General features: G+C 47.0%; 1 protein-coding gene across 1 annotated transcript; it reads right to left on the bottom strand.

The window, feature by feature from the left end:
- Nucleotides 1-15,980: 15,980 nt before the first annotated feature.
- Nucleotides 15,981-18,943, bottom strand: LOC122114202 (carbonyl reductase [NADPH] 1). Its single transcript, XM_042687201.1, has 3 exons — nt 18,614-18,943; nt 17,805-17,912; nt 15,981-16,634 (listed from the first exon to the last, which is right to left on the bottom strand). The coding sequence occupies exons 1-3, from the start codon at nt 18,900-18,902 to the stop codon at nt 16,198-16,200; spliced, it is 834 nt and encodes a 277-aa protein (XP_042543135.1). The 5' UTR covers nt 18,903-18,943; the 3' UTR covers nt 15,981-16,197.
- Between the last annotated feature and the right edge of the window lie 1,840 nt (nt 18,944-20,783).

The following is a 20,783-nucleotide window of genomic DNA, read 5'->3' as shown; positions in this document are numbered from 1 at the left end:
CTCAGGCCCCAAATTCAAACCCCAGTACTGGCACACATACAAAAAAAATTTCCTAATCTCATGACCTCAATAATTAGTGTGCAAATCATAGCGCAATTCTTTGTTATGGTGACAGAAAAACATCAACAATTATCTCCATCGAAATCTGGGACATCTGGCTATCCTATCCTTGTCTACTAAGCCAATATAAATCACAGACTAGGGAACTGTGAACAGTAAAGAGAACAGAGTTATGAAAATGGATGGCCTTGCAAACAAACCCAACAGACTACGTCTATATATACTGCTTTATTTTTAGAACATCTTTCAGCCAAATGTCCATGCAAGCTTGAATTTGGGGAAAGGCAAGTTTAGCACATCTTGTTACTTATAGCTGCAATCTCATCTTTATAACAACCCTCCAAAAAAGTAACAAAAATCCCACAGCTCCCAGTAACAAATATCATTTATCAAAGCACTGGTGTGTTAAAACTTTAAGGAAGTTGCTCCTTGATCTGCTGACCGGCCTCTACATAAAAAGATTAAGAAGTGGATGATGGGAGGAATTATAATGGCTAAAACTATTGTATATTTTACATTGTTAAAAAATAAAATAAGCCGGGCACCGGTGGCTCACGCCTGCAATCCTAGCTACTCAGGAGGCTGAGATCTGAGGATCAAGATTCAAAGCCAGCCTTGGCAAAAAAGTCCATGAGACTCTTATCTCCAATTAACCACCAGAAAACCGGAAGTGGCACTGTCCCTCAGGCCCAGAGTTCAAGACCCATGACTGACAAATAAAATTAAAAAATAAAATAAAAGCTAGGCATTGGTGGCTCATGCCTATAATCCTAGCTATTCACGAGGCTGAGATCTGAGAATTACAGTTCAAAGCCAGCCTGGGCAGGAAAATCCATGAGACTCTTATCTGGGCCTGGGCGCTGACGCTCAGCTCTTTGGCTCAAGGCTAGTGCTCTACCACTTGAACCACAGTGCTACTTCCAGCTTTTTCTGCTTATGTGGTGCTGAGGAATTGAACCCAGGACTTCATGCATGCAAGGCAAGCACTCTACCGCTGAGCTACCTTTTTGTTTGTTTTTGTCTCCCCCCCAACCCCATCCTGGGGCTTGAGCTCAGGGCCTAGGCACTGTCTCTGAGCTTCTTTTTGCTCAAGGCTAGCAATCTACCACTTGAGCCATAGCATCACTTCCAGCTTTTTTCTATTTATGTGGTACTGAGGAACCCAAGGCTTCATGCCTGCTAGGCAAGCGCTCTACCACTGCCCCCGTGAGCTGTGGTTCTTGAAAGACAGAGAAGTGGTTTGGAGCTGGCACAGGTTGTTATGGTGATAAGGGAGTGCTCCTCCCCCAAAACATGCACATCAGTTTTCCAGGGCCTTCTAGTGTTGCTTTGCAGATGTGATTAAGGATTTTTTCCTTTTCCTTCCCTTCCCTTCCCTTCCCTTCTTTATACTACCTTTTCTTCTCTTCTTTCTTCCTTCTTTTTCTTTCTTTTTTCTTGAAACAAAAAACTAGCAATCCTTCTACCTCCTCAGTAGCTGGGATTATAACTCCGAACCACCTAGTGCGCAGCTGTGATTGAGGCTCTTGATGTGGAGAGGGTAGCCTGGGCTGCCAGGTGCATCTGGCATAATCTCAGGGTCCTTATGTGAGACACAGGAAATGTGACGGGAGCAAAGGTCAGGTGCTATTCTCTCGCTTTGGTGCTGGAGAAAGTGACCATGAGCCAGGAATGCAGGTGACTTTGACAGGCTGAATCCTTTCCTGCAGCCTCCAGGGGGGCAATGGCCTGTCCTTCCCTTGTCCCTAGGACTTCTGCCTTCAAGAGCTGTAAGGTAATATATGTGTCATCAGCCTCTGAGTTGGTGGTGATTTGTTGTGGCAGCTATCAGAAATGACCCAAGCTGCCGGGCACCGCTAGCTCATGCCTGTCATCCTCACTACTCAGGAGGCTGAGATCTGAGGATCGTGGTTCAAAGCCAGCTGGGGCAGGAAAGTCCGTGATACTCTTATCTCCAATAAACCACTCAGAAAACCAGAAGTGACGCTGTGGCTCAAGTGGTAGAACGCTAGCCTTGAGCTGAAGAGCTGAAGGACAGTGTTCAGACCCAGAGTTCAAGCCCCACAACTGATCAAAAAAAATAAATGATCCAAGTTATCCGTGTGGATTCCCACCCCAAGTTCAAGACCAAGTTGAGGGCTGAAGAAAAAGCACCTGTAACATGTACCCAGTACAGCTTTACACCAAGAGGCTGGTGGGGCTGGGAAGGTGGCTCAGTGATGTGGTGAGCAAATCTTTAGAAAGGGTGTGGCTTGAGGAGGGAAAATTTTGAGTAGGTTTCTGTGGTGGAGGGAGAAGGAAGTAAAAGGAGGAAACAGACGAGCCTCAGTGGCTCAAGCCTCTCATCCCAGCTTCAACACCATCCTAACTCCATGGAAACCTGAACCACAGGACCTGCATCAGTGTAGAGAACAGGTGCAGGACCAGATGCAAACCCTCCCTGTGCCCACAGCCACGTGCTTGTGTCTGGAATAGAGAGGGCGCTGCTGGTTCTTAGTTAATGCGATGTGGTGCTTCTTTCTCTTCTCTTTTCCTTTGTCGTCGTGCTGGTACTGGAGTTGAACTCCAGTACACAGCCTGGGCAGTGTCCCTTGACTTTTTTGCTCACTTGAGCCACAGGTCCACTTCTAGATTTTTGCTGGTTAATTGGAGATAAGAGTCTCAGAGACTTTCCTGCCCTGACTGGCTTTGAACCTTGATCCTCGGATCCTCCTCCCAAGTAGGATCCTCCTCCCAATAGTTAGGATTACAAACACAAGTCACGAATGCCTAGCCTAGTGCTTCTCAAATTGACTTTTCTCTCACTTAGTGAAATTATTGTCCTTTTGGGTTTCCTGAATCATTAGAGTGAGATCCAAAGCCTTTCCCTGGAACACAGTACCATCAGGGTTCTTCTCTCTGGAAAGTCTGTGGACTGGTCTTCCACAGTTCTCCCCTGCTTCCATGCAGTCAAGAATAGGGAACCTGTGACAGCACGTATGTTTAGGAGGAAAATGACAGAGCAGGGGAAACTCCCCGCTCCCATGGAGCTGGTCTTGCTCTGTGTCTTGCTCACTGTGTGATCTTGGATGAGTTTCCCAATTGCTCAGTGTGTCAGTGTGGTTCATCTGTAAGGTGTGAACAATTATAGTGCTAACTCTTAGGATTGCTGCTGGTTAAACAAGTTCAGATTGTAAAAGCCCAGGGAGGTATTGTCAGATGGTAAGAGGACATATGTCATCTGCTATTGTATTCTTCTGCAAAGGAACAGACAAGCCCCTAGACCTATCTATTTGCTTCTGTACAACCATCTATTGAAGCCCTTTTGGATACACAGCTCTGCCAGGCACAGTCATAACACTTGCCAGAGGCAGATAACAACACAGGTAGAGAAGGGAGGAGCAAGAACCTGTGCAGAGCCTCACCTATGAGCGCCCGTCTGGTTAGAAGACTTGCTGGGGGCAGGTCTGAGCAGGAATGAGGCCCATTGTCATTTAGGAAGGAAGATGAAGATCAGGTTCATGAGTCAACAGAAGGGAACAGACAGCCAGGCGCCAGTGGCTCACACCTGTAATCCTAGCTACTCTGGAGGCTGAGATCTGAGGATCACGGTTCAAAGCCAGCCCCGGCAACAGCTCTGGCAGAAAAGTCCTTGTTAACCTTCAAAAACCAAAAGTGAAGCTCAAAGTGGGACAGCACCCAGGCCCTGAGTTCAAGCCCCATCACCAACAAAACAAACAGACAAACACCCAGAAGAGAATAGACAGCTTGGTGTCTCTCTCCTTCCTGCCCTTCCCAGGGACAGACAGACCACAGAGAGTGTACCAGGGCCAGGACAATGGGGCCATGAGTGCTGTAGAGGTGGCAGAGTACTGGTGGTGTCACCCCACTGAGCTGTCACCCTATGCGCTGTGCCCTATGCCTTACTGCTCAGAATGTGGCTAACACCTCAGAAGGCTTAAGCAGGCCGGACAAGCAGATATGTAACTCTTCTTCAGGTCACCATGGTGACTGCCCCTCTGGTACCCTGGAATTGTTTTCTGTCCTTTAGGTTCAGATATTCTCCCTGCCACGGTAGCCTGAGATCATGGGCAAGTTGTCTAAAAGCTGGGTTCTTGGCCCTGAGGAAAATTAGCCAAGTCTATGCTGGTGTGAAGAAGGGATCCTGGCAGACTTGGGGTGGGCATGGGGGTCTTCAGTACCTGTTGGGAGCTGACAGTAAAGCTCAAAGGTCATCTTGACCCCTGTGCTCACTTGAAGGCACATACAAGAAACTAGCTTACTTAAATAACACCAGGTGTCCGGGATTGCTTTGCTATGTCGACAGAGTTTGTTTTACTTTCTACCAGTTGACCTTGTCTTGTTTTTTTTTTTTTTTTCCTCATCCTCGCCCCCTAATTCAGGATTCCTCTTCGTTGCCGGCAGGCTCCAGCAAGTACTGATCAGGCTGGGGGAAGGATCTGAACCTAAAAAATGTGGGTCTTAGCCAGGCAGCAGTGGTTCACATCTTTCAGCTTACCCACTCAGGAAGCTGATGTCTGAGGATCATGGTTTGAAGTCAGTCTGGGCAGGAAAATCTGTGAGACTTGTATCTCGAATAAACTACTAAAAAAAAGCTGAAAATGGAGCTGTGGCTCAAGGAGTAGAATGCTAGCTTTGAGCAAAAAAGCTCAGGGACAACATCCAGCCCTTGAGTCCAAGCCCTAGGATGTGTCCATGAGACTTGAATCTCCAATTAACCACCAAAAAGCCAGCAGTGGAACTGTGTATTAAGTGGTAGAGCACCAACCTTGAGCAAAAAAGCTCAGGGTCAGCACCCAGACCCTGATTCAAGCCCTGGAAAAGTCAGACATACCATACATACCAAGAAGAAGAAAAAAAAAAAGAAACTGGGACTTTAGGACCATGTCACTGCTTGTTCCGAACCCTATTTTATTTGTTAATTTTTTATCATAATTATTGAGGTGATGTACAGTGGAGGAGTTACATTTACTGTTTGGTTTTTTTTTTTTTTTTTCTTTTGATCGGTTGAGGGGCCTGAACTCTGGGTCTGGGCGCTGTCCCTCAGCTCTTCAGCTCAAGGCTAGCACTCTACCACTTGAGCCACAGCGCCACTTCTACCTTTTCTGCTTATGTGGTGTTGAGGAATGGAACCCAGGGCTTCGTGCATGCAAGGCAAGCACTCTACCACTGAGCCACTTTCCCAGCCCCTTACTGTTTTATTTTTAATCTTAGTTTGGACCAATATTGCCGCTGGTAGAAAATGCCATTCCATACATTTCTGGTGATTTTAATGTGGTGCTGTCTCCTGAGAGCAAGAAGGCCCCATCTGCTGAAATAAAAAATGTGCCTCTTGCTGGGCACTGGTGGCTCACGCCTGTAATCCTAGCTACTCAGGAGGCGGAGATCTGAGGATATGGTTTAAAGCCAGAGTGGGCAGGTGGGAAAGTCTGTGAGATTCTTATCTCCAATTAACCACCAGAAAACTGGAAGTGGTGCTGTGGCTTAAGTGGTAGAACACTAGCCTAGAGCTGAATTGCTCAGGGACAGGGTCCAGACCCAGAGTTCAAGCCCCATGACCGACAAAAAAAAAAGTAGTTCTTTTCTAGAAAGGGGAATTATCATACAGATACTCTCCCATAGGGGGACATAGCAGGATGAATATGTTTTGTTTTGTTTTTTTTTTGTCGGTCATGGGGTTTGAACTCTGAGTTTGGGCGCTGTCCCTGCACTCTTCAGCTCAAGGCGAGCGCTCTACCACTCGAGCCACAGTGCCACTTCTGGTTTTCTGGTGGTTTATTGGAGATGAGTCTCATAGGGGGCTGGGAAGGTGGTTCAGCCTTGCATGCATGAGGCCCTGGGTTCAATTCCTCAGCACCACATAAGCAAAAAAGAAAAGAGCCGGAAGTGGCACTGTGGCTCAAGTGGTAGAGCGCTAGCCTTGAGCTGAAGAGCTGAGGGACAGCACCCAGGCCTAGAGTTCAGGCCCCACGACTGGGCCAAAAAAAAAAAAAGAGTCTCATAGACTTTCATGCCTGGGCTGGTTTTGAACCGCGATCCTCAGATCTCAGTCTTCTGAGTAGGTAGGATTACAGGCCGTGAGCCACCGGTGCCCGGCAAATATGTATTTTATTTATTTATTTTTTTGCGGGTCATGGGGCCTGAACTCTGGGTCTGGGTGCTATCCCTCAGCTCTTCAGCTCAAGGCTAGCGCTCTACCACTGGAGCCACAGAGCCATTTCCAGCTTTTTCTGTTTATGTGGTACTGAGGAATCGAACCCAGGGCCTCATGCTTGCAAGGCATGCACTCTACTGAGCTACCTTCCCAGCCCCAAATATGTATTTTAAAATGTGGTTCCAAGCCAGGTTGCTGAAGAGGTCATAAGTTAATCAGCAACATTTATAATGGTTATCATTTTTAAGTGATAAAGTAAAACTTTAATATTAATGAGTGTTTGAACACTACTCATTTAGACTTCCTCTGTAAACTTCCTATTAACTGTTTAGGCTTCATGGTGGGAGCAGTATTTGCTGCTAGACAGTGCTCTCTAGTGGTATAGTGGCTACACTTACTGGTATATGAACCAGCTGAAGACAATTTTATTTTTTTCCACCCCCCTCTATGGCTAATACACCATCTTCCCTTCCAAACCCAAATAAATGGGCCTCTGCTCCTTTAGTCTGTCACTGAGAGTGGCTGTCTGGCAAAATCACTGGGGCCAGCTGCTCTCTCTCTCCCCACCCCCCAAAATCCCATAATAAAAACAAACCAGTCCTTTCTTTGTCTTGGGACTCAGACAGTGATCCAATCCTTTTTGCTTTCCTGAGTGCATCCACTTCAAAATCTGGATTCTTAATTTCCCCTCTAGGAGGCAGCAGAAGAGAAATCCCTCCCTCTCACCTTTTCCGATAGCACTCTATCCAATTACTCATACACTTTTCAATACCTTCATTAGGCCACATCTTCTTTTTAAATGTCTTCCAGTTAAAAGTGCTGCCTCCAAACTAGGTGCCCGGTGGCTCACACCTGTAATCCTAGCTACTCAGAAGGCTGAGATCTGAGGATTGTGGTTCAAAGCTAGCCGGGGCAGGAAAGTCCATGAGACTCTTATCTCCAATAAACCACTCGGAAAATGGGAAGTGGTGCTGTGGCTCCAGTGGTAGAGCTCTAGATTTGAACTGAATTGCTGAGGGACAGCGCCCAGGCCCAGAGTTCAAGCCCCATGACTGACAAAAAACACACAAAAAGAGTGCTACCTCCTCCCCTTACAAACTTATTGGGGGCCCTCCCCCAATTCTCTCTACAGGCCCTGGAAGCTGTCACCTAGGAAGGGACAAGGGCCACATGATATATTTTTTTTAATCCCCACTCTTCCACCAAGCTTACACCTCTTCACCCTTCTAGGTATTAAGATATTCAATTCATAAACTAATGTGCCTCATCACCAAAGCTGATTTAAAGGTTTTCTATTCTTGTCATCAATGTTTAACCATGGAAATTTTGTTAAATTCTGTTTGTCAAAATATTGCCTTGTATTTTGCTTGGTATTGCCTACTGTTCTAACATTGACCACATGGTTTTATCATAATGAGCAAAATAATATCATTTTGCTGCTGGAAATCCCAAAAAGTTATGGCGATGTTCTTTCTTTAAAAAAAAAAACAGGCTGGGCACTGGTGGCTCACGCCTGTAGTCCTAGCTACTCAGGAGGCTGAGATCCGAGGATCAATGTTCAAAGCCAGCCTGGGCAAGAAAGTCTGTGAGACTCTTATCTCCAGTAAAAACCACTAGAAAACCAGAAGTGGCATTGTAGCTCAAGTGGTAGAGTACTCGCCTTGAGCTGAAGAGCTGAAGGACAGCGCCCAGGCCCAGAGTACAAGCCCCACAACCGATCAAAAAAATAATAAAAAAATAATAAAAAAACCCAAGTGCACCTTAAAACTTTTGTACAGATGTATGTCTGTGTGTGTGTGTGAACATGTTCATCATAATCTTATTGTAATACATAAAAACTGTTATCATGGTGTAAAAAGATATCTTCTTCTATTTTTTGGTACTGAAAAGATAGAGCCTATAAGTAAAGTTGGTATGTAATTAAGTTGGCTGTGATTTACATTAAAAACTAACGTCTCATTTTTACGTTCCATCTATGAAAGTAATTGTTTGTATAAACCAAAGTTCACTTAAGTGCTTATGTCAAGGGTCCTTCAAATGAATAATTTATTAACTCAAATGACATTTTCTCAATTTAATATATAAGCTACTTTGGATACGGAGCTAAAAGGATATCAACTCCTGCAGAGCACATGGGCAGCAAAGATGGCGCTGAGTGGGCAGAGCCCAATTTGCCTTCTGATCAGTGCCTAACCAGACCCTGAAAGCTTAGGTGCATGATAGGATGTGACCTTGACAGTGATTGGTTCCTCTTCCTCCCTTGCTATGCCACCCGCCCTTTTTGGCTTTAAAAAGGGCTGCTCTCTGTTAATAAACGAGTTTTCTACTTGCTGGATTTGGCTCTCCGCTATGTCTGATTGTCTCCCCGGCCGAGGGAGGCTGGGAACGGGCTAGCGCTGCACTTACCTTTCCTCGGACCCTGTCCTTCTTTCGTGGGACGGACGAAGACCCAACAAACACCTGCATTTTTTATTATAATCACAAAGCCCTACTGACACCAACAATGTCTTAGCCTCAGTATCCTAAAGTGTTATATGCAACTAAAAGTAACTATATTTCTATTAGATCTCCTTGTTGCTTTAATTGGAAGTAAAGGGGGGGGGGGTCTTGTGGCAAAGACTCATTTGCTCTGAGGATTGCACTTCAAAGCCAGCCTTGGTGAAAAAAAAATCCCTCTGAGGATCTATCTCCCAACTAATCAGCAAAGTGACAAGCTGGAAGCATGGCTCAATAATTAACCAGTCAACTGCTCGAAATGACCTTATGACTCAAAAGCTACCCTTGAGCAGAGGTACTTAGGGACAGTGCCCAGGCCTTGAGTTCAAAGCTCATGAACAAGGTGGGGAGGAATAAGAGGAGATGATGTCACCTCAGGCACTTTGTGCCTGCCCTTTCAAAATTAACCAGAGCCAGGAGGTCAGGATATAAGTTAAGAAGCTGTCTATCTAATGGCTATACTGTCTACCTTCTAACTGGACAGGAATTCTTGCCTTTGTTACCTGCTATTTACAGGAAATGATGGGGACCTCTCAGCCGACCCCTAACCACTCCAATCCAGCCCTAGCCTCTGACTGGTTATGGGCTCATGCTCCAAATGGAACTTTTCCGGCTTGTGCCCACGTGTGTTTTCCTGTGTCATTCGTATCAACCAGTCCTGCCACCTTGTCAGCCTTTTGCCTGATCTCACCTTTTTCAAGTTTCTCTCTAACAGGATAACAGCCCTCACTCAGGACCTGGGAGCAAAGCAAGCCATCCTGTTCACTGCAGGCAACCAGAGGCCTGGCTCACACTCCCCTGCTCAGTGCAGACCTGGACCCTGAAGACCCAGCATCAAGATTCCTTGATGCCCCATGCCAGCAGGAAGTAGTCAGAAAAGACCACAAAGTCCCTCCACCTTTATATTCCTTCAGGTTCCAAATGATGGGAATCTGCTTTGTTCTCATAACTCCATGTTACGCCTCTCTCAGCCCAATTCTTTTTATGTATCCAAAGATCCTATATGAAGGACTTGCCCGATCATTGTATGTATCTGAAGATGGAATATGAAGGATTGACCCCCACCCTTTGTCTCAGGCCCACACAGACCCCAGGCAAAATCCCAGGTATGTGTGAACTCGTTTGAAGTGCAGACAGGGCAATCCACCTAAGCCCAGCTGTACACATCCCATTGTGGGCCCAACTGACAGGCCCCCATCTTCTGACACAGTGGCTTTTCATTAACCTCTGTCTCCTTGCTTGAACCTCGCATACAAACCCAGCTCCTGTCCCAACTCTCTGCACAACCTCCAAACCCACAGGAAGGTCTATGCCCCTCTCTGTTCCTCATCAACAGTCCTTGTCTATTGATGATCGAGTCCAGCCTATTCCTTTTCCATGAGCCCATAACCAGTCAGAAGCTAGGGCTGGATTGAAGTAGTTATGGGCCTGGTAAGACCTTGATCATTTCCTATAAATAGCAGGCAACAAAGGCAAGAATGTAAATTCCTGTTCAGTTAGAAGTTAGACAGATATGGACAAGCTTCTTAACTTCTTTCTTTCTTTTGCGGGGGGGGGGGGGGGGGGGGGGGAAGTCTGGTCGTGGGGCCTGAACTCTGGGCCTGGGCGCTGTCCCTCAGCTCTTTAGCTCAAGCGCCACTTCCGGCTTTTTTGTTTTTGCTTATGTGGTGCTGAGGAATCGAACCCAGGGCCTCAGGCATGCAAGGCAAGTGATCTACCACTGAGCCACCTTCCCAGCCCATGAGTACATTTCTTATCAAGTGTTGTTGCCTCCTCCTTTGTTTCCTCTTCCCATCCCTTCCCATCTCCCCCCTCCCCTCCTCTCCACCCCTCCCCCCCCCCCCCCCCCCCCCCCCCCCGGTTAATTTTTGAGCCATGCTTTTAGCATGGCTCTTTGCTGGTTAGATGGCAGATAGTCTCAGAGGGATTTTTCTGCCCGGGCTAGCTTTGAACTGCAATCTTTGCCACAAAAACACTTTATTATTACCAAGTAAAGCAACAAGGAGATCAATGGGAACAAGTAGAGCTTACCTGCACCCTGTCAAGAATTGATCAACAAATACTTGCCAGAACTCTGCAATGACAAAACTCAATAGATGGGATGAGAGTTTGAGCATAGATATAGTATAGCTAGAGTAAAGCTTGGCTGCCTGGAAAACCTGATAACTAAAGTTCACAAGAGGCTCTCCTGGTCTACACATGTTTCAATAGCATAACAACATAGCTGGCTTTTTCAGGTCAGGCTGGGTAAGGTTTATAGAGAGTGTCTCACAAGAGTCTTGGTTTGTGTAAATCTAAAGCAGTCTTTTACCAAGAATCAGCTGACTCCTGCAGTCAGGCAGGAGTCCAATCTACCATGGTGAAGGTAGGCAGGATGGTCCAAGCAGGATCTGGGCTACACTGCGACCTTCGGATGGATTCTCAAATCTCCTGCTTAGTTGCTTACAAATTTATACACAGACTGGTTAAAGACACTTGACTTTAGATGGACATAAAGAATGATATGCTAATTTTAATGTAAATCACAGCCAACAATTACATACCAATTTTATTCATAAGCTCTGTCTTTTAAGGCATACTCATATCATCTGCTACATACTCAAACTTTCTGAGACAGAAACAAATACGTGGAACAAACTTCTTATTTTTATTTATTTATTTATTTTTGGTTGTGAGGCCTGAACTCTGGGCCTGGGCACTGTCCCTCAGCTCTTCAGCTCAAGACTAGTGCTCTACCACTTGAGCCACAGTACCACTTCTGGCTTTTTCTGCTTATGTGGTGCTGAGGAATTGAACCCAGGACCACATGCATGCAAGGCAAGCATTCTACCACTGAGACATCTTCCCAGCCCTAGGAACAAACATTGTAAGACAATTCTTATCTCCTTACTGGTGTTTTTTTATCACAGCTGGCTAGGAGCTGAGCTGGGTCTCATTCCTTTTACTACTACCCTTGATAAAGATGTTTCCTTTAAAACAAACAACACTTTTGATAGGCAATATCAGTACCAAGAAATAGAAGAAGATAACTTTTTACACAGTTTTTAGGTATTACAATGAGATTATGTTGAACATGTTCACACACATACATATACACACTTAAATAAACGTTTCAAGGCACACAAGTTTTTTTTTAAAAAAATGAAAATTGGCCATAAGTTTTTTGGAATTCCAGTGGCAAAGTGATATTGTTTTGCCCAATATGATAAAACCACGTGGTCAATGTTGGAAAAGTAGGCAATACCAAACAAAATACAAGGCAAATTTTGACAAACAGAATTTAACAGTGACAGTGCCAGGCCCAGAGTTCAGGCCCCACGACCAGACCCCCCCCCCCAAAAAAAAAAATAAAATAAAATAAGCTTTTGTCTTAAACTTGGTTTTTTTTTTTTTCAAAATGCCATTAAGACACATCCAGACTGTTCAAGAAATCGCAGAGGGTGTGAGTGTACTTTGAGATTACTTGTGTTCTCTTAATCTTATTTCAAAACCATCTTATGTAAACACACTTTACCCTATTCAAACTAGATAATCAGGAGCAGACTGTGAACCTGAGTGCAACCAATCTGAGCAGAGGGGTGGGTCCTGCTGTGGTAGGATTCAGAGCAGACTTTGCTTTGTGTGCTGGCTTGCCAGCTTTTTAGCTGATGGTGTGCCCTTCTACATCAGAGGGGTTTTGCTTTGCTGAGACAATTCTTTATTTTGGAGTCTACTGTTGTGATTCCAGTGGTTCTTGGAGAGCACATTTAAAACCTAGGGCCACACGCAGAGACGAAGCTAGCCTGACAGGAAGACAAAGGAAGATAGTTATGGTCTTATGTGGTGGCCATTGGGTTGTGAAACACCACAGGTATTTTGGTTCAACTTCTATTACAGGACTTAAGCCCTAATATTTAGTATCTATTTTTCAGAACTAAAGCCTTTGCATAAAGACAATAAACATAAAGATGATATGAGAAATATAATCTGGGAAGGCCAGAGGGACTGGTTAATCTGAAGGTCTCATGGCTAGCAGGGATAATTTTATTTAACTGCTGGCTTCAACACTGGACCATGCTTCAAAGCTCATCTCACTTCATATCCCTCTGCTCTGATCTTCTGTACTTAAGGTCAGACAGGAATGAACATTTCCTTAACATCCAAGTGTGGAGCACAAGTGTGGAACAGCTCTCTGCTGATCAACCTCCTCCACTTCCTCCTCCTCCTTCTTTTTCCCCTTCTTCTTCTCCTTCTTCTCCTTTTTTTGGGGGGGTGAGGGTGGGGGGTGTCTGAGACCAGGACTTGAACTCAATATCTAAAGCTTAGTGCTCACCTGAGCCCAGCCTCCAACTCTCTGATTAACCTTCCATTCATTACACAGCTGAGAGTCTTCAGTTAATGTCTTTTTTTGTTGTTGTTGTTGGTTGTAGGGCTTGAACTCTGGGCTTGGGCGCTGTCCCTGTGCTCTTCAGCTCAAGGTGAGCACTCTACAGTTTGAGCCACAGTGCCACTTCCGGTTTACTAGTGGTTTATTGGAGGTAAGAGTCTCATAGGGGGTGGGAAGATGGCTCAGTGGTAGAGCGCTTGCCTTGCATGCATGAGGCCCTGGGTTCCATTCCCCAGCACCACATAAGCAAAAAGAAAAAAAGCCGGAAGTGGCACTGTGGTTCAAGTGCTAAGTGCTAGCCTTGAGCTGAAGAGCTGAGGGACAGTGCCCAGGCCCAGAGTTCAGGCCCCACGACTGGACCCCCCCCCCCCAAAAAAAAAAATGTCTTACGGACTTTACTGCCCGGGCTGGCTTTGAACTGCCATTCTCAGATCTCAGCCTCCTGTGTAGCTAGGATTACAGGCGTGAGCCACCAGCGCCCGGCTCAGTTAATGTCTTCTTTCATTGAAGGCAGGTGTCTTCTGGGAGTCACAGTAAACAAAGATTGTTGGTGATTACTGAAGTATTGGAAGGCCTGGCTCAAAGGTGCGCAGGTATCCTCTGGCAAGCTTGTTGCCCTTTGCAGGTTGAGATACCACAAATGGCGCTGGAGTCTGACTGTTGGTACTCATCAGCTTTTCTCCCTGAACACTGGGGCTACGGTGCCTTCCTTGAGCAGTTCCTACAGCAACTGGCACAGTGCTGGGAGCCCCTTTTTGATTCTGCCTGTTTCCTTGTTCCTTTAGTCACAGATACCCTAGGCACCTTACCTTTTTCTTCTCTATATTGCCATGGCTGTATGGGGATTTGGCCATGAGAATACAGAGAACACATTTTGAGAGATCATATTATTGATCCAGTGTCTACAGGTGGACTCCTGTGTCAAAGACCTGAAGCTGCGAGCTTGAACAAAGCTTTTAAAGACAAAAACCACATGCTTGAGGGTGGAGACCGAGCTTTAACAAAAGCAGACCTTATATGGGAATATTGAGGTGCAAGCAGAATTTTCCATCTCAGGAAGCAGCTCAGCGGTCAGCTTAAACTTTCCATATACAGGATATGCCTCAAACTTAGCACATTAGGGACATACTTAGAGGCTACTCAAAGGTGAGTGTCTTAAATCATTTAGAGAGGAAATCAAGAATGAGCATTCTCCGTAGCAAAAGCTCTCCTAAGGCTAAATAGCATGACATCTCCAATTCAATTTTTTTTTTTGGGGGGGGGTCCAGTCTTGGGCTTGAACTCTGGACCTGAGCGCTGTCCCTCAGCTCTTCAGCTCAAGGCTAGCACTCTACCATTTGAGCCACAGCGCGACTTCCAGCTTTTTTTTCTGCTTATGTGTACATATATGTACACGTACATGTATAGATATTTATATATACCATGTCTTCTATATGTACCATGTACATATATGTATATATATGCATATACATGTATATCTCTATATGTATACATGTATATACATATATACAATGTATTCTAATATATACATATGCATATATATGAATGCATATATGAAGGACTGAGCCTCACCCTGTTTTCCAAGGTGCAAGCCACCAAAGATATGCACAGACCGAGGCAGTCAGGGCAAATCTACCGAAGCCTTGCTGTAAACATGTCATCATGGCCCAAGAGAAAAGCACCCTCCCCCACCCAGACTCGTGGCTTTCTCATTAACCTCTGCCTCCCTACTAGGCCTCATAGAAGCCCAGCTCCTGTCCCATCTCTTGCAGAGCATCCTTGTCTGCGGGGAAGACTCTGTGCTGTGCTGTCATATCGCAATGAACACTTTTTGCCTGTGGAAGATTGAGTGCGGCCTGCTTCCTTCCTTTCTCCTCTATTTTTCTAACAATGAGTGTGCTACATATATCTATACATCCATCTATAGATACAGCTACATCAGAAGACATAGTTAACTGCTGGGTACTATGCCTTTTATCCTTTTAAATGACGGCTTACCCTCCTTCACAGTTGTTGTTTTTTAAGTTTCTTTTCAGATAAAGTTCTCTAGAGAAACATTCTAAAATTGCTGAATCACTCTGACTCCTAATGTTTCGGTGACCTAGAGTAAGCTTGGCTTCCTAAGAGTGATCACTGCCCAGAGGCCTTTGTACTCACTGCTTGAACAAGTGAGCCTGGAGGTTGGACCCAGGGTCCACCTCCAACTGTGAGAATGCGTCTGCCCCACGTGACCACATAGAAGCTTTCTGGATCAGAGCCACTTGTCTCTGTTCAGGGCTGCACTGCCTTGGGAATTCTCTCCAGCATGCTCAGCATGGAAGCTTTCTGGATCAGAGCCACTTGTTGGCCTGTACGGCTTCAGAATTCTCAGCAGCATGCTCCTTGCTGCAAGTAGCAAACCTGCTGTCCTTCTCAGGTCTCCTGGCTGCGCTTCTCAGTGGTTCATTCATGAAGGGGTGAATCCATGAACTCTGGTTACAATGTGATACATGGGGAAATATTTTTATGATTGTAGACTAGATGAAATTATCATGTCCTCCCTACATCTTAAATTGCTAACCAGAGAGATGCCCTTGGATACATTCTCTCCAAGCGTGTGCACGTATACACACACACACACACACACACACACACACAAACACACAAAGTCTAGCTTTGGAAACATAAAATTTAACAAGGCACAGCAAGGGTCAGGACAGCTTTCGTTTAGTGAAAAGTCTGTGTATGAATGTGGGCCATGTGCAAGTCCTGGTGTTTGAACTCAGGGCCCAGGCTCTGTCCCTGAGCTTTTATGATCAAAACTCCTGTTCTATGGCTTGAGTCACACTTTGCACTTATAACTTTGTACTGCTGAGAGGCTGACTCTACCTGAAAAGAATTGCAGAAATGGACCATTCAGGCATCTGTATTTTCAAATTTTATTTAATCTTTGTCTTTCTGTTTCACTGAAGAAGATTTAGTTATTTATCCATTCAATCATCTATTCAATTAGTAGCAGATTAGTACAGAGTACATGAGAAGAACATTTTGATTTTTTTCTTCTCTTTCAGTAAGGATATTAGGAGTAAGGCATATTAGGTCAAGGATCAAAATATAGACCACAGGTGGAGGAGAGCTGAGCTCACCATTTTTCAACTTTTTTCTCTGTGACAAACTGTCCATGAGGCCCCTCTGCATCTGGGGGTAGGAGAGCCAAATACACAGGGGTCTCTGCTCCTTCTTCTGGGCTTTTGGTAGCGGTGGGTCCCGCCATGTCGGTTCTCACCCACCCTGGGCAGCAGGCATTCAGGAGGATTTTGTCCCCACTCCTCTGCTCGTTGAGCTTTCTGGCATGGATTCTGGACAAGACTGTGACTCCAATCTTGCTCACTCCATATGCAGTGTTGGGCCAGCCTTCCTGTTGGTGCACTCCTTTCTTGGTATCTTCCACAAACTTGTTCATAAGCCCTGTTAGCTCCTCCTCGGTGATGGTCTTACTCCGAAACTTCTCCTGCAGCTCTGGGCTGCAGCTTTTAAGGGCTCTCACACTCATGGTGCTTGACACATTGACCACTCTGCCTAAAATACAACACAAGCGATCACACAGGAGTTTAGATCAGGACATTTCTACAAATTTCCATTGGAGAGAAAATTAGCAGTCTGAACTGGAAGACTACACACAGATGGTGCTGTAGTCCAAGGCCTTCCATTCAGCTTTCAAGATCAGGGCAGGTGAAGGAAGCAGATGACATTGGGAAGAGCTTCCCTTTGGTCCTAGTGATGAGTTTGGAAGCACTGGAACCTTTTGAATAAATAAGATGGGAAGCAACTCTGTCCTACACTTTATCTAAAAAGTGACCTCTGGTCTTTACTGCTGTGTGTTTAATTAGTGGTGTGGTTGACTTGGTTTCTAAATGATGAAGTATTAGAAAAAAGTACAGTAAAAGAATCAGGATAGTTTGTTATTTTGGTGGATACCAAAAATATGCCAGGAGGTAAGTCACCAGAACATAGAGAAACTTTTATATGATGCCAAGGGCTTGGGTTCTCTCTTGAGGGATCTTTAGGAAGGGAGCAGCCAGGCAGAGAGTGCATAGAACCCTGGGAAAGGACCAGGCTCAAGAAGGAGAGCCTCTTTTGGGGGTGGGTGGGAAGGTCTCAATTGTGCAACCTGAGAGCTGAGGTCCTGCTGTAGAAGCAGGAAAGAGGGATCTGAAAGACGTTGAGGGGGCACAACCTGAGGACTTGGAAAGTAATTCTCAAGGGGCAGGGCAGAGTAACCTTAGGGATACTAGTGGCTAAGATGAGTTAGGGAGAAGGAAAGAACCTTCTGGTAATGCCTGTTATAGATATGGACATCAGGGGTGTAGAGGCAGGAGACAGATATGTGTGTCGCTATGAGTGTTGTAGGTAGGTAACAAACTTGAGGTGGGCAGTCTACTGTCTGGGCAGTAGAGAAAGCTCCACCAGCTTGCTTAGGAGCACAGCAACAGAAAAGGGGAACACAGTGTGAATCCAATGGGCCTAGCACATGTGAAGGAATGTAGGAACAGATAAACCTGTTCTCAGGACACCTTTGAACCAAGACTTGAAGGGTAAAAAAGAGCTAGAGGCACAAAGATGAGGAAAAAGTAGATGGCTGTGCCTGAAGGCTAGAGGATCAGCAGGAAGGCTGCTGCTGCTGCAGCTTCAGGGTGAGAGGGACAAAAGCCCAGGTGGGCATGGCAGATTCCCCCTCCCCCCACTCACCTTGAGGTTTCATTAGAGGGAGTAGCTCGGTGCTGACATTTTTGGTACCAAAATAGTTCGTTTTCATGGTCACTTCCGCTTGAATATGAAACGGCGTGGGATCAGCCTCTTTCAGGGGAGAACGATAACAGTCACAAACTTCATTCAAGGGATAGACTTAAACAGAGACACAGTCCCCTCCTGTTAGAAATCTGAGTATGTTGGGGCTGGGAAGGTGGCTCAGTGGTAGAGCGCTTGCCTTGCACGCATGAGGCCCTGGGTTCGATTCCTCAGCACCACATAAGCAAAAAGAAAAAAAAGCCAGAAGTGGCACTGTGGCTCAAGTGGTAGAGCGCTAGCCTTGAGCTGAAGAGCTGAGGGACAGCGCCCAGGCCCAGAGTTCAGGCCCCACGACCGGACCCCCGTCCCCCCCCAAAAAATCTGCGTATGTGAAGGAAATGCCAGTTCCACAATTGTGCCACCGTCCATCTGGTTTGATGATGCTCCATTTTTGTTTTTTAAAGTAAGATTCTGTTTTATACGATGGCACAAGTGGGTGAGCTAGGGGGAGCGCTTTTTCTTTCCCTAAACTTGTTATTTCAAGAACAGTTAAAAAGTTCGTCCTGCTGTCTGTCCTTAAAGCCCAGTTACAGAGCAACTGGGCGAAGGAAATCTGGAAGTGATCCCTAGAGGTCCCAGGGTGGCTGACACTTTTCCAGACTCCTGCGCCTCCCTGGGAGCCCCCCGGTTCCCCCCAGCCCCCTGCCCCGGCCCCGCGCGGCCCACCCCGTCTGGAGGCTCCCGGGGAGCTCGCGCCCCGACCCCCTTACGCTTGAAGGCGATGCCCGCGTTATTGACCAGCACGTTGAGCCCCCCGTACTCCTTGAGCAGGAAGTCGCGCAGGGCGCGGATGCTCTGCGGGTCGTCGATGTCCAGCGGGTGGAAGCGCGGGCTCAGGCCCTCGGCCTGCAGCTGCTGCACGGCCGCCCGGCCCCGCGGCTCGTCCCGCGCCGTGAGCACCACGTCCCCGGAGAACTGGCGGCACAGCTCGCGCGTGATGGCGAAGCCGATGCCCTTGTTGGCTCCGGTCACCAGCGCCACGCGTTTGGTGGGCGACATGGCGGGGCGGGCGGCGTGAGGCACCTCCGTGCAGAGCGGGCCGGGTGGGCACACGGAGCCGCGCGTGGGTCTGCAGCTCCGGCGTGCGCAGCACCTGAAATTAAAGGTCTGGGCGGCAGTGGCTCACTGCGCAGGCGTACCAGAGGCTCCGCCCCCGAGGGCGTGGCTTGGTGCGCAACTCAGGGGCTGCAGAAAAAGTTAAAAATTGGCCACTAATCAGCTACACGTGAACGGTTGGCCTCCACCCTGTCACCCCAGATAAGCTCAGGGTGCTCGGTGCAGGCAGGACAATCCGACCCGAGCCCGGCTGTAAACTTCCCATTGAGGTTGGAAGACAGAACTGGACCCTAGGACGGTCCAGCAAGACAGACGAACATTGCATAAGGGAGTATTTACCCTATTCGCTGCCCCCGTCTGTACTCACCTCCCCCCATTCTAAACTCAAGCATCGCCTGCCTCCTGGCTCAGACTCTATAAACCCCCGACCCACCCCCCTCCCCCGAGCTCAGCAGCCCTAGCCTCCTACAATGGAGTTGGGCTTTTTTTTTCCTTTTCCTTTCTCTGTCATTTTCCTAACAAGTGCAAGTACACAACTCTCGCGGGTCTTAGACTTTGTAAAAGTGGCGGGCTTGTCTAAATACCATCTACTTGTGTTTCAAAGCTGTCCCGTTGCTCGGGAGCATTCATTATGATAGCATTTTTCCTTGGAGGAAATACGGTCATTTCTTATGCTTGGACTATGCAAGATATTGTTGAGGAAGGCTGGGTCAGATTATAGAGATCTCCGCGACCCACGATAAGGATGTGGGCTTTTATCTGGAAGGAGTTTTGGAGGGAAGTTTGCAGGCGGGCAGAGAACTGAACTTGGCAAAAGGAAAAGTCAAGAAAAGCGACTTGAATTTTCCGTAGTAGCCAGCCCAGGGCTCATGGCTGCCAGCTGCTTTATAAAGGCGCCTGGCAGCAAGCTTTGTTCTCACAGGCCAAGTGACTCTCAACTTGTACTGACCCCTCATCCCTGGGCCTCTAAGGTTTGCCTCCTCTCCTCGCAGCCGCCCCTCAACTCACAGTTGTGCTTACAGGACTGGGATTTCCGTGCAGGCTTTTTTCCTGGTGCTTTAAAAAAAAAAAAAAAAAATATCGTTGGGCCTGGCTTCAGTTCCTCAGGGCCACATACACAGAAAAGCCGCAAGTGGTGCTGTGGCTCAACTGGTAGAGCTCTGGCCTTGAGCCAGAAGCTCAGGGATGGTGCCCAGGCCCTGAGTTCAAGCCCCAGGAGTGGCAAAATAAATAAATAATAAGAAAAATAAGCCGGGCGCTGATGGCTCACGCCTGTAATCCTAGCTACTCAGGAGGCTGAGATCTGAGGATCAGGAGGCTGAGATCTGAGGATCGCGGTTCAAAGCCAGCCCGGGCAGGAGAGACCGTGAGACTCCTATCTCCAATAAACCACCAGAAAGCCGGAAGTGGCGCTGTGGCTCAAGTGGTAGAGCGCTCGCCTTGAGCTGAGGAGCTGAGGGACAGCGCCAGGCCCAGAGTTCAAGCCCCACGGCCGACAAAAAAAAAAAGAAAAAAAGAAAAATAGACATCGTTGCAACATCACTATTTTATGCAGCTGATGTCCGTGTTCGGACGTAGGTCGCATCGAACCTACCAGAGCTATGCAGAAACAGTTGTGGCCAGCGAGGGAACTCTTAAAGGCAGAGCGGGAGCGGGCGCGGGTCACCTTGAAGCTACTTCTCGCCCGCCGTCCCGTTTCTGCCCCGCACGTTTTGGGTCCTGATCAAGGTAGGTGGGGCAGAGGTTCGGATCCCACCGGGGTTAGGAATGTTCAAATAGACATAGAGTTCCCGGAGGGCTGCGGGGAACCGGGGGAGGCGGAGC

This window comes from Dipodomys spectabilis, unplaced genomic scaffold, assembly GCF_019054845.1.
Source record: "Dipodomys spectabilis isolate Male_0828 unplaced genomic scaffold, ASM1905484v1 ptg000107l, whole genome shotgun sequence".
NCBI lineage: Eukaryota > Metazoa > Chordata > Mammalia > Rodentia > Heteromyidae > Dipodomys > Dipodomys spectabilis.
Note: the sequence above shows the minus strand (reverse complement) of the source record. Positions and strands in the feature narration are given on the sequence as shown.